The 14140-nt window shown below is 38.7% G+C and overlaps 1 protein-coding gene across 10 annotated transcripts in view; it reads left to right on the top strand.

The window, feature by feature from the left end:
- Positions 1 to 14140, top strand: part of MPDZ (multiple PDZ domain crumbs cell polarity complex component) — a 157406-nt gene that overhangs the window by 54721 nt on the left and 88545 nt on the right. For 9 of the 10 annotated variants that reach the window (XM_063455143.1, XM_063455147.1, XM_063455139.1 and 6 more), the window contains exons 11-18: positions 1092 to 1275; positions 4448 to 4534; positions 5283 to 5368; positions 6921 to 7067; positions 9261 to 9431; positions 9688 to 9780; positions 10132 to 10317; positions 11277 to 11486. In XM_063455143.1, the coding sequence (XP_063311213.1) occupies positions 1092 to 1275; positions 4448 to 4534; positions 5283 to 5368; positions 6921 to 7067; positions 9261 to 9431; positions 9688 to 9780; positions 10132 to 10317; positions 11277 to 11486 (1164 nt within the window). The remainder of the gene's footprint in view (positions 1 to 1091; positions 1276 to 4447; positions 4535 to 5282; positions 5369 to 6920; positions 7068 to 9260; positions 9432 to 9687; positions 9781 to 10131; positions 10318 to 11276; positions 11487 to 14140) is intronic. The other variant, XM_063455138.1, reaches the window with a different exon arrangement.

The raw sequence follows: 14140 nt of genomic DNA, 5'->3' as shown, positions 1-14140 counted from the left end.
TCTTATGCAACTGTCACTAGTCTAATACTATCCTTACCTTTTTGTGTCATTTTACCTCACTCCCTCCAGCATGTTAGCTCATTGAGCAGGGCCCTCAACCCCTCTGTTCCTGTGTGTCCAACTTGTCTGGTTACAACCACATGTCTGTTCGTCCACCCATTGTAAAGCGCTGCAGAATTTGATGGTGCTATATAAATAACATAATAATAATAATTATAATAAATCGTAGTATTAGGGAAAGCACCCCATTTAATATACAAGTATATAGCCTTCTAAGGCTGCATAGGGCTATGGCTTTGTTACCTGCAGATTTGTTTTTACATACAGATGAATACTGATGCCCAGCATTCCTTGTTGTGTATTTAAGATCCTTTCTCAGTTAAGGGGTGCCAATAAAGGGATCTTCATACACATCAAGGAGTGCGGGACACCTTGTGTTCTTCTGTACCCAGTGCTGGTATGGCTCATGCATTTACACTCCATTTTAATTATACCTCCTGCTGGGTGGAGCAAAGGGAGCTCTGGAACCCTCATTCGGTTTTAAACTAATCAAAAATAGTTTGTACTGAACTGTAGGATGCCACCAAGCTTGTTTTTTTTTTTTTTAAGTGAAGAAATGTCTGTGCTTCTTTGTACCTTCCGAGATAAAATCATCTGGCAATGTTTTCACCTCCAAGTTGTGGCTCCATACCTGGCACGCCTGCCTTGCATTTTCTGTTCCTCTCTGCTGTTCAGTGCAAAGTAGGTATTGCTAAGGGGCCGCTGCTAGGTTGCGAGCCTATCAGTGAGTGCCAATTGAGAAAAATGGCATGTACCAATTATTTCACTTGGTGCCCATTGAAAGGCTGAGAAAGCCAGCTGTCATTTTCCTTCTGTCATCTTGAGTTGTTATGTAAGAGGAGTGTTCATTCTAAAGATTGAGTTATTACACACTCCCTTTACAAGTTCTTTAATGCAGAACTATGTAAAAATCCTACTTGGGTTGGCTGTATTGCCATATCTTTTTAGTTTGTTTGTGCTACAAAGTCATTAAAAGTCATGTGGTCATCATACTGCAAAATAGAATGTACTTTTAATATATATATCCATAGGTTGATGGTACAAATCTTCAAGGTTATACAAATCAGCAAGCAGTGGAGGTTCTTCGTCACACTGGGCAATCTGTCCAGCTAACTTTAATCCGGAGAGTACGCAGGCAGGAATTTGGCATTCAGTCAAACGAGGAGACTGCCAAACCAACTGAGAATGCATTGCAAAGTGCAGAAGATGGCAAAGGTAATTTGCACAGTTCAAATAGATGATCATTGACATTTAAGTCTGGATTAAAAAAAAATAATATCAAATAAAACAAAATGTCAGTGAGATACTTTTTGAAAATCATTTTTTGTTTTCTTTTCATTTGCATTAAAAAAAATGCAAAAGATCTTTGCATCTGAAAAACGTTTGTTTTCTATCTGCACAGGCGATTACTCATCATTTTAATGAGATTGATGCTATATATCCTCTTATTAAACTATGCACTAATGATTGGTTTGTTTGTTTTTTATTGCTTAGTTAATCAATAAATTGCATGCACATCTCTATTGAATGTTAGTTACTAAATATGCTCAGTTCGTCTCCAGGGTAGTATTGTGCAGCTTTGATATTCTTACAGCTCCTTTCTATATTCGGATAGATCATAACAGGTGTAACTGCTACAGTAGGTTGTTACAAAAGCTAATAAAATATATTTATCATGTCAGAATTTATCAATTTTTCAGACAATTTTTTATTTTTTATTATAGGAGTTTCCTTTGCAAATGTATATGTAAGTTCTGACCTTGCTATGCAGGTTTAGACTGTATGCTGTTATCATTGTGCATTGTTTAAAGAAACACTGTAGCGTTGGGACTACAAACCTGTATTCCTAATGCTTTTTTTTGTCCATGTCTCTAGTTTTCTAGGAACCCGCCCAACCGCCTTCGGCACAGAGTAAAACTCTGCTACAGACCCGGACGCATATCTAATGGCTGTCTGGAAGACAGCGACTAGAAGAGGAGTTAATCCTACAATGTAATCACTGCAGTTTCTCATAAACTGCAAAGCTTTACTTTGTAGGGTTAAACAAACTGGGACACTGCACCAAGACCTGTTCAATGAGATGAAGTGGTCTGGATTCCGAAGTGTAACTTTTAGGAATTATCTGTTAATACATTTTCCTTAAATTGATAGCTCCAGTAAATCCACTTTTGACCTCTGTTTGTGTTTATATATATATATATATATATATATATATATATATATATATATATATATATATATATATATTTATTTGTGCTCAGGACAATAAAGCCGTATTTGTATTGATACCTTATCATACCTGTAGAGGTATACAATATTCGGTTGAGGTGTGCCGAAACCGACGTATCGCTAGACCTGTAAATAAAGTGGGCAAAAAGATGTATGCTAAAATAATTTATTCAATCAACAATTGCCTTATTACAACATAGAATATCACAATGCTAAATGTTGGAATGCCTGTCTAATTTCCTCCGTGTAGCGACCGGCTTACTGACCGGTTACCCGGAAGTGAAGTCACTCGAAACGGAGCGATGCCTAGGAGGAGTCTAGTGCTGATGGGGAGTATTTATGTCAGCACTAGCCCCTCCCACAACTCCAGGCTCAACCTTTACATATATATATATATATATACATATATATATATATGTGTGTATATAATATATACAGTAAGGGAAAAACGTAGATGATCACCTGCTGATTTTGAATGTTTGCCCACTGACTATCATTTTAATGGTAGGTGTATTTTAACAGATCTAGAAAAACTCGTGTCAAAAAAGTTATAAATTGATTTGCATGTCAATGAGTGAAATAAGTATTTGACCCCTTCATCTTAGTACTTGGTGGCAAAACCCTTGTTGGCAATCACATAGGCCAGACATTTCTTGTAATTGGCCACCAGGTTTGCACACATCTCAGGAGGGATTTTGTCCCACTCCTCTTTGCAGATCCTCTCCAAGTCATTAAGGTTTCAAAGCTGACGTTTGGCAACTCAAATCTTCAACTCCCTCCACAGATTTTCTATGGGATTAAGGTCTGGAGACTGACTAGGCCACTCCAGGGCCTTAATGTGCTTCTTCTTGAGCCACTTCTTTGTTGCCTTGGCTGTGTGTTTTGGGTCATTGTTATGCTGGAATACCCATCCACAACCAATTTTTAATGCCCTGGCTGAGGGAAGGAGGTTCTCAACCAAGATTTGACGGTACATGGCCCCGTCCATTGTCCCTTTGATGTGGTGCAGTTGTCCTGTCCTCTTAGCAGAAAAAACCCCTTCAACCATAATGTTTCCACCTCCATGTTTGACAGTGGGGGTGGTGTTCCTGGGGTCATAGGCAGCATTCCTCCTCCAAACACGGTGAGTTGATGCCAAAGAGCTCGATTTTGGTCTCATCTGACCACAACACTTTCATCCAGATCTCTTCTGAATCATTCAGATGTTCATTGGAAAACTTCAGACAAGCCTGTACATGTGCTTTCTTGAGCAGGGGGACCTTGAGGCCCAGCAGGATTTCAGACCTCACGGCTAGTGTTACCAATTGTTTTCTTGGTGACTATGATCCCAGCTTGAGATCATTAAGAAGATCCTCTTGTGTAGTTCTGGGCTAATTCCCCACTGTTCTTATGATCATTGAAACTCCATGAGGGGAGATCTTGCATGGAGCACCAGACCGAGGGAGAATGATAGTAATTTTGTGTTTCTTCCATTTGTGATTAATTGCACAAACTGTCACCTTCTCACCAATCTGCTTGGTGATGGTCTTGTAGCCCATTCCAGCCTTGTGTTGGTCTACAATCCTGTCCCTGATATCCTTGGACAGCTCTTTGGTCTTGGCCATGGTGGAGAGTTTGGAATCTGATTGATTGCTTCTGTGGACAGGTGTCTTTTATACAGGTAATGAGCTGAGATTAGGAGCACTCCCTTTAAGAGAGTGCTCCTAATCTCTGCTCGTTACCTGTATAAAAGACTCCTGGGAGCCAGAAATCTTGCTGATTGATAGGGGATCAAATACTTATTACACTCATTGACATGCAAATCAATGTATAACTTTTTTGACATCTGTTTTTTAAATTATAGACTGATCGTTTTTTTTGTCGGTGGGCACATGTTCAAAATCAGCAGGGGATTGAATACTTTTTTTTCCTCACTGTATATGTGTGAATTTCATATTTAAGCCCACAATAGCTGAACCAGAAAAACTTTACAAGCCAGCTGTTTATCCATTTCAGCTCCTTGAGCCTTAAATTTGAAACTCTGTTTAATTCAAGCTCTGTGCAATACATTTCCTCATGAAACAGTGTGTTTGTTATGATTATGTTTTGTATCTGTATGGATCAAAAACTAGTTTATTATATAAGGAAGCACTCTTGTTTGTTTGTGTTTCTCTCTCAGAAATCTCCCTGAATATCGAGCCATTAAACTCAACAATTTGTATGAACGTAATGCAAACTGCAACAGTCGGAAAGAGCTCACAAACAGGTACTCTGGTTCAACGTACACTGCATGCACTGTGTGTGGGAAAGACGTGCGGTATCAATCTGTTAGCGGTGCTGTGGGCCAGCTGTCCTTTAGATCCTGCTTCCCGCTCTACTCTGTTATGTGACAGTATTAGTTTATTTAAAGAAGAAACGATCTACTGACACACCTCTCAGTTTGGAGCTCTATCAAAAACCTGCATATGCTGTTATTTCTTTGTTATGCAGAAAAAAAGTGACAATATGGGTAACAATGATTTGTGTTTGTCACACCAAGTGATGCTTTGAATACAAAATATGCACAAGAAAAATAGCTGTAGATAGTATCAAAGGTGCTTTAAGCAGTAATTAAGTGCAATGGCAAACAGCTACATTAGCTCCATATGATATTTACATAGGAGGGATGGGTTTAATCATTGTATAGGAAGAAACAACATTTCTTTCTACTACTTGTTATGGGGCATGTGAACACAAAAGCTTTTTAAGTTCAATATGATGTTTTTGAGGAAGAATAGTTTGTGCTCTTTATGGACTTCAAACTTACAAGTAAAAATCTGACTCACAGGCAGAATCCCATAATAATTTAATCATAAACCATTTTCTCATAGTCAGTATTTTGTATCCTCGTGGGTATTTTATTTGTCCTTTCCATGTCTACATGTTTTTCTGTATCTTGATTTTCATGTTTTATTTAGAAAATGTTTTGTATGTTTCTAGCCTCCATTTTATATTAACATAACCTTGTGTCTTAGAAGATGAGTGTGACGTCGACATGGAGAATGGTGAAGCCAAAAAGAACAAGTGGCAAAGAATTATGGGTGGTGACTATGAGATTGTGGTATGTTTGTTTTCTGTTTCGTTTTGTCAGATTAAATACTTCAAAATGTTACTTAAAAGATCATCCCTGATACATATTAATTGAATGCATTGACAGCTGGCTCCAAACTGCTAGTAAGAGCAATATGGAAGAGAATACTCCAGCACATTTCCCAGTGTTCCACTGTTCCAGCAGTGTAAAGGAAGCCTAATTCAGACCCGGCAAGTAGGATCTTAAAGGAACACTATAGTGTTAGGAATGCAAAGCTATATTTCCTCTGCCCCTAGCGAATTAAGATTTAACAACCCACCCTTTTTTTCTTTACTTACCTGGTTCCAGCACAGAGGTTCTTCTGCGCTGGTTCACTGGCTGCCTCCTCTCACGTCACAGCAATGGGGGTACCTAATGTGCATGCATTTGACCTTCCTTAGGTTATTCCATAGGCATTGAAAGCAATGTTTTGCCATGACGATTTAAAAAGATGCTGGACAACCTCAGGAAAAGTTAAACTCTGTGAAACTGCAGGAATGCCTCTAGTGCCTGTCTGTAGACAGCTGCTAGATGCAGTCTTAATACTGCAATATAAACATTGTTGTTTCTCTAAAACTGCAGTTTTTTTCAGCTGCAGAGTTAGGAGGACAGATACACTGCACCCAGACTACTTCAATGAAATGAAGTTGTCTTAGGGCCTATAGTGTCCCTTTAAGAAAACAAATGTAACTGTGAGGAATCTTTGCATTAAGATTACAAAATTATTTATGATCATTGCAATACATCTCACCCACGTAAATTGGTGGACACCCACCTGTTGAATGTACCCACCCACTCAAACTGACACTGCTCTCAGATGCACACATGCATATATACATGCACATAAATACTACACACAAATCTAACCATGATCTCAGTCTATCATACGGTTCGTCTTCTGTCATCGTTCCCTTTTCTAGGCTTATTTCATTCACCTTACCCCATATGTTTCCCTTCCTGCCCCCATCTCCTTTCTTACTCAATTTCCCTCCATTCATCGTCCGAAACAATTCCAACACAAAAACGCGAAAAGAGAGAGAATAACTTAAGTACCAAAATTAAAACAACTCCATTGCATTATTTCATAACAAAAGCCTGTGTGGAACTATCAGGGTTTTTAAATCAAGATATTCAGCTGTATTCTTATTCTGCAATAATCAACCAAACTATTTTACTAAAGTGTGGGAAAAGTCTTAAAAGGAGTCGTTACAAAATTTGACATAAGATACAATTCAAACCTCCACTAGCATGCCAACTTTAAGATGGATATTTATGAGACATCAAACCTTTGTCAGTGATTGTTTGGATTGTCTGTTTTATCCATATTTTGTAGGTCTGCTATAAAAGACAAGATTTTGGGGTGAGGTATTCTAATTTAGAAAATGAAATATACATGTTTACCATCAAAACACAAATATATTTATTTTCCTCCTCTCTTTGACCTGCAATGCAAAATCTAATGAATAATATATAGACCACATTTAAAATGTCACTGTGATTGAGATAATGCTTAATACATTGTTGCAATTCTTGTCTTACTCAGGTGGCACAAGTGAGCAAGTTCAGTGAAAGTAGTGGATTAGGCATCAGTCTGGAAGCTTCAGGTAGTCACCATTTCCTAAGGTCCATATTACCAGAAGGTCCAGTGGGTCGAAGTGGGATGCTATACAGTGGCGACGAACTGCTAGAAGTAAGATTTTACCTTTTATGTATACAATATTGATTGAGAATATGCAGAGAAATATTACAATAGGTGCTGTTGGAGCTGAAGCTGCAGGCCAATACAGTACAATAGGTTCAAGCTGCCCAAAGTGTTTTTTAATTTTTTTGCTCTTGCTCTGAAATGCTACAAACATATGGTGTTAATGATGAGAGACAGTGTTCATAAGACCCATTACTTGACATGTAAATACTTATCAGTTTCTGCCCACATATCTACTAGACCCTTTGCACAAAGGATGAGTCTCTCTCTGCCCTAGGCCCATTTCTCATATGCCCTCTGCAACCCATGACCTATATCAGGGCTCAGAATGTTCCACTGGCAAGTGAAAATTCAGCCCTCGTGAGTAGAAATTTACCCCCTTGTGAGTGTGTCATGGAAGCTCTAGGCTTGCAGTGAGGAGTAACTTTTGAAGCCTAGCTAGTAGTATAGGACTAAGCCCTAACCTATATGAAGGGTTCCTTGTGACCCATTCCTATTGCTTTGCAGAAACTCCTTGTACTTCTTGCTCTGCCAGTGGATTCCTCTGTGCCTCAGCTTGTTTGTGAGGTCTTAGTCCTTGTGCTTCACATTGCCACTTAAAAATGCATATTGGAAAGGTTTTATATATGACAACACAGTATAGCTACAGCAGAGGCCAGGCACATGCTCTTCTAAGCACAAGATTTCAAACACATGGATTTCAAGACCAGAGACAACATGGGTTTACTTCAGGGAGATCATGCCAAACTAATCTTATTGATTTTTTTGATTGGGTAACTAAAATTATAGATCAGGGTGGTGCAGTAGACATTGCTTACTTAGATTTCAGTAAGGCTTTTGACACTGTTGCACATAGAAGGCTTATCAATAAACTACAATCTTTGAGTTTGGATTCGAATATTGTTGAATGGGTAAGGCAGTGGCTGAGTGACAGGCAACAGAGGGTTGTAGTCAATGGAGTATATTCGAAGCTTGGGCTTGTCACCAGTGGGGTACCTCAGGGATCTGTACTTGGACCCATTCTCTTTAATATTTTTATTAGTGATATTGCAGAAGGTCTTGATGGTAAGGTGTGTCTTTTTGCGGATGATACTAAGATATGTAACAGGGTTGATGTTCCAGGAGGGATAAGCCAAATGGAAAATGATTTAGGTAAACTAGAAAAATGGTCAGAGTTGTGGCAACTGACATTTAATGTGGATAAGTGCAAGATAATGCATCTTGGACGTAAAAACCCAAGGGTAGAGTACAAAATATTTGATAGAGTCCTAACCTCAACATCTGAGGAAAGGGATTTAGGGGTGATTATTTCTGATGACTTAAAGGTAGGCAGACAATGTAATAGAGCAGCAGGAAATGCTAGCAGAATGCTTGGTTGTATAGGGAGAGGTATTAGCAGTAGAAAGAGGGAAGTGCTCATGCCATTGTACAGAACACTGGTGAGACCTCACTTGGAGTACTGTACACAGTACTGGAGACCCTATCTTCAGAAGGATATTGATACCTTAGAGAGAGTTCAAAGAAGGGCTACTAAACTGGTTCATGGATTGCAGGATAAAACTTACCAGGAAAGGTTGAAGGATCTTAACATGTATAGCTTGGAGGAAAGACGAGACAGGGGGGATATGATAGAAACATTTAAATACATAAAGGGAATCAACACAGTAAAGGAGGAGACTATATTTAAAAGAAGAAAAACTACCACAACAAGAGGACATAGTCTTAAATTAGAGGGACAAAGGTTTAAAAATAATACCAGGAAGTATTACTTTACTGAGAGGGTAGTGGATGCATGGAATAGCCTTCCAGCTGAAGTGGTAGAGGTTAACACAGTAAAGGAGTTTAAGCATGCGTGGGATAGGCATAAGGCTATCCTAACTATAAGATAAGGCCAGGGACTAATGAAAGTATTTAGAAAACTGGGCAGACTAGATGGGCCGAATGGTTCTTATCTGCCGTCACATTCTATGTTTCTATGTTTCTATGTTTCTATGTTTCTATGTTTCTATGTTTCTATGTTTCTATGTTTCTAAGATACCAGAAACGCAAACTAAAATTTCAGTATTAGGCCCACAGTCATTTTCAACTCCAAGCCCATGAAGTCCATAATCCAGCGCTATTATGTCATTACAATAAGTTATTTTTGTAATTTTGTTTTGTCTATGTTGTTTTCTTTGATAGGTAAATGACCTATCTCTACTTGGTCAAACCCACAAAGATGTAGTAAATATCCTGAAGGAATTGCCCATCAGTGTAACCATGGTCTGCTGTCGTCCAGTTCAACCTCTCGAAAGTCCTTTTGAAGGAGAAGACCAATGTATATCTGAAAATGATATTGACCTGATCGAAAAGGTAATGCCTTTGTCATCCTTTCATTTGATGCTATAATTTATGCCATTCGAAGGTTACATTTTCTTAGTCAATGAGCTAATAGTGACAAATCCAAAGTTAAATTTTACAAGCAGCTGTGCAATTAACAATATAATGACAACTTTATTAATATGTCATCCATATTTTTGCCATATGTTGTTCCCATAACTGTGACATGTGTATGTTTGGTATCCTGGTGTGTTTAGTTATCTTTTATAATTTATACTTTATATTTCAGGATCAGGACCTGTCTGGTGCTACATCTACGGCTCTCTGGAATAGTCAAGATCCAATATTGCCTTTATCTCACAGCCTTGATAATGATTTACAGGTAACACATTCATCTCTGTCTTCAACTAGAAATAAATAGAATATACTGAAAATAGCATTTTCCAGACTCTGAAATGTGTAACATAACTCCTCTTATAGAGCCAGATTGGAGTTATTAATTTTAACAAAATATCAAAACTCCATTTATGGCCCTGGGTGGTATGTAGAAGTATTTGTGATCTATACATGTGATTTAACAGTACATTGTGGAAATCAAAATGGTAAAAAATGATTAGTATTATGTCAGAGCAAATGTTAAATGATCCTATAGAAAATATTAAGAGTTTTTATTAATGCTGTGTGATGAGATATGTATAATATTAGTATTTTGACAGTTTTTGTTTTATTTTAGGGTCATATTGACTTTGGAACAGTTGGTTCCTCGGAGACTGATGACTTTAACATGTCCATGGGAGATGATAGCCCTTGTACGGAGGATTTGCAAGGATCTCCTCTGGCAATGTGGGAAACTGATGTACAGTACATAGAACTAGAAAAGGGATCTCTTGGGCTTGGTTTCAGTATTTTAGATTACCAGGTAAGCACTATGCTGTCACATTTAGTAATTTGTCAAAACATCTACCATCAAAAAGCTAAAATTATGTTTTAACTATCACGTTTCAGCTCACAAGATCTAATCAGCCAAATTAACACACAATAGAAATAAACATGTAGGTTAATGTAGCACCTATGGAACCAGTTAAATCTCAGGATTCCTGATGCTGCTACTTGGCCTTTCTTTGTCCTGAGATCAATCCAATTATTATTATTGAGTTAATATCTATTTAACAACTGGAGATTTAACTCCATGAATGTGTCACAAAAATAATTTGAATCTACATATGTGAGAAAAATAAGTAATGTTTAAAGTGATAGCCATCACTAGTGATGTCCCGAACAGTTCGCCGGGAACCGTTCGCTGGCGAACATAGCGTGTTCGTGGTCACGAACACCCGCGATGTTCGGTCCGCCCCCTATTCGTCATGGAGGTGGGAGGGTCTGGGAGGGAGGGTCTGCTGCTGATTGGCTGGAATGTGTCTGCTGACTGTGAGGTACAGGGGCGGACCGAACATCGCGCGTGTTCGCGACCGCGAACACGCTATGTTTGCCGGCGAACGGTTCCTGGCGAACTGTTCGGGACATCACTAGCCATCACTATTAATAGAAATGTCTGAAATAGAATACACTTAATAGTTTCTCTGTGTGCTAATATAGATTTACAATAATGTCACATATGAAAACAACAATTGTTTAATCTTATAATGTTTAAATGTAAAGTCTTATTAAATGCATCTCCGTGTTACACCCAAACAATCTCTATGACTCATTGTGGGGACTTCTTTTTATAAATGTATAATTTTTTTTTTTCTTTTCACACATAGCTTTGCATTGCTTATTAACAGAATCATAGAGAAAAGCATACAGATCCTGCACAATCTCTATCTTAATAGCAATGCAAAACTTATGAGTGATAATAGCGTTCTTGTGTTCCTTTAGGATCCCATTGACCCGGCAAGCACTGTGATAGTAATCCGGTCTCTAGTTCCTGGAGGTGTTGCTGAGCAAGATGGCAGGCTTCTTCCTGGAGACCGTCTCATGTTTGTCAATGATATTAATCTGGAGCATGCTAGTCTGGAGGAGGCAGTTCAAGCCTTGAAAGGAGTGACAGCAGGAAAAGTTACCATCGGGGTGGCAAAGCCTTTACCTGTAAGGAGTTCATATTATGAATATTTACTAAAAATGCTAGTGAAATGCAGGTTTTTTTTTTTTGTTTTTTTGTTCTTTTAAATTGCCCATCCCTGTAGCCTTTTTAAAATCTGACATAACATGCACAACTTTGAATATAATCAATTTCCAAAGCTAATTATGGTGGGAATGCCATAAACCGGTAAATGGTTACTCTTCAAGACTTAATGTCCAGTGTAGATTATTATCAGTAATAGGCTTGTAACCAATAAGTTAATTGCATTTGAGGACTGCATACTTATGATGCTTTAAAAGCAATTTAAATAACAAATCAGACTCTCAATTATCATAAATATTGTGTATATGTGTTGTACACGTATTTTCTATTAATTGAATATTCTATAGTGATTATGGATTATTTGTTATATATAGCATTATTGACATGTCCATTGTTTAGTTGTTGTATTACTTTATAGAAGAGTGTGATATGCATTGTGCCTTGACTATTATAATGTTAATATATATACAGTTGCAAGAAAAAGTATGTGAACCCTTTGGAATGATATGGATTTCTGCACAAATTGGTCATAAAATGTGATCTGATCATTAAGTCACAACAATAGACAATCACAGTCTGCTTAAACTAATAACACACGAATGAAATGTTGCCATGTTTTTTATTGAACACACCATGTAAACATACACAGTGCAGGTGGAAAAAGTATGTGAACCCCTAGACTAATGACGTCTCCAAGAGCTAATTGGAGTGAGATGTCAGCCAACTGGAGTCCAATCAATGAGATGAGATTGGAGGTGTTGGTTACAGCTGCCCTGCCCTATAAAAAAACACACCAGTTCTGGGTTTGCTTTTTCACAAGAAGCATTGCCTGATGTGCAAAGCTCTCAGAAGACCTACGATTAAGAATTGTTGACTTGCATAAAGCTGGAAAGGGTTATAAAATTATCTCCAAAAGCCTTGCTGTTCATCAGTCCACGATAAGACAAAGTGTCTATAAATGGAGAAAGTTCAGCACTGCTGCTACTCTCCCTAGGAGTGGCCGTCCTGTAAAGATGACTGCAAGAGCACAGCGCAGACTGCTCAATGAGGTGAAGAAGAATCCTGGGAGTGTCAGCTAAAGACTTACAAAATTCACTGGAAAATGCTAACATCCCTGTTAGCGAATCTACAATACGTAAAACACTAAACAAGAATGGATTTCATGGGAGGAAACCACAGAGGAAGCCACTGCTGTCCAAACAAAACATTGCTGCACGTTTACAGTTTGCACAAGAGCACCTGGATGTTCAACAGCAGTACTGGCAAAATATTCTGTGGACAGATGAAACCAAAGTTGAGTTGTTTGGAAGAAACACACAACGCTATGTGTGGCGAAAAAGCGGCACAGCACACCAACATCAAAACCTCATCCCAACTGTGAAGTATGGTGGTGGGGGCATCATGGTTTGGGGCTGCTTTGCTGCGTCAGGGCCTGGACGGATTGCTATCTTCGAAGGAAAAATGAGTTCCCAAGTTTATCAAGACATTTTGCAGGAGAACTGAAGGCCATCTGTCTACCAGCTGAAGCTCAACAGAAGATGGGTGTTGCAACAGGACAATGACCCAAAGCATAGAAGTAAATCAACAACAGAATGGCTTAAACAGAACAAAATACGCCTTCTGAAGTGGCCCAGTCAGAGTCCTGACCTCAACCCGATTGAGATGCTGTGGCATGACCTCAAGAAAGCGATTCACACCAGACATCCCAAGAATATTGCTGAACTGAAACAGTTCTGTAAAGAGGAATGGTCAAGAATTACTCCTGGCCGTTGTGCACGTCTGATCTGCAACTACAGGAAGTGCTTGGTTGAAGTTATTGCTGCCAAAGGAGGTTCAGCCAGTTATTAAATCCAAGGGTTCACATACTTTTTCCACCTGCACTGTGAATGTTTACATGGTGTGTTCAATAAAAACATGGCAACATTTCATTCTTTGTGTGTTATTAGTTTAAGCAGACTGTGATTGTCTATTGTTGTGACTTAGAAGATGATCAGATCACATTTTATGACCAATTTGTGCAGAAATCCATATCATTCCAAAGGGTTCACATACTTTTTCTTGCAACTGTATTTCTGAAATATTTGAAGAACAACAAATTCAGGAATATGATCTTTTTGTAAAGCATCCATAATGATTTTGTAAGAGACTACAATAAGGCTGTGTCCTTTTTTTGGATGTGTCCTTTACTGGGAGATGCTTAACACTATGCAAGCGTCATCGCTGCATGTAAGTAATTGTGGCTCTGCTTGATGCATTTTTATAGACATCCCTAGGCATTCACCTAAATTATGAATTTGGCATCCCTGCTCTAGAGTCAATATCGGAGAAAAGGCAGAACATTTCAGCCTAGGAACATCTCTAGTGGCCACTCCTCAGACGGCCACTAGAGGTGCTTACTGGCTCACTGCTGCACAGTGTGCAGTACACACGTTCAGCGTCTCCGCACTCTGCATGGGGACACTTTTCCCATAGAGATGCACTTATTCAATTCATCTCTATGAGAAGATGATGATTGGCCAGGGCAGCATTTGAAACTGACCCCCGTCCCACCTCCTTGCCTGAGATCAGCAGCATTTACAATCTCAGTCAATCCAATGCTTTCCTAGGGGAAAACATT

Source organism: Pelobates fuscus, chromosome 5 (genome assembly GCF_036172605.1).
Source record: "Pelobates fuscus isolate aPelFus1 chromosome 5, aPelFus1.pri, whole genome shotgun sequence".
Taxonomy (NCBI): domain Eukaryota; kingdom Metazoa; phylum Chordata; class Amphibia; order Anura; family Pelobatidae; genus Pelobates; species Pelobates fuscus.
Note: the sequence above shows the minus strand (reverse complement) of the source record. Positions and strands in the feature narration are given on the sequence as shown.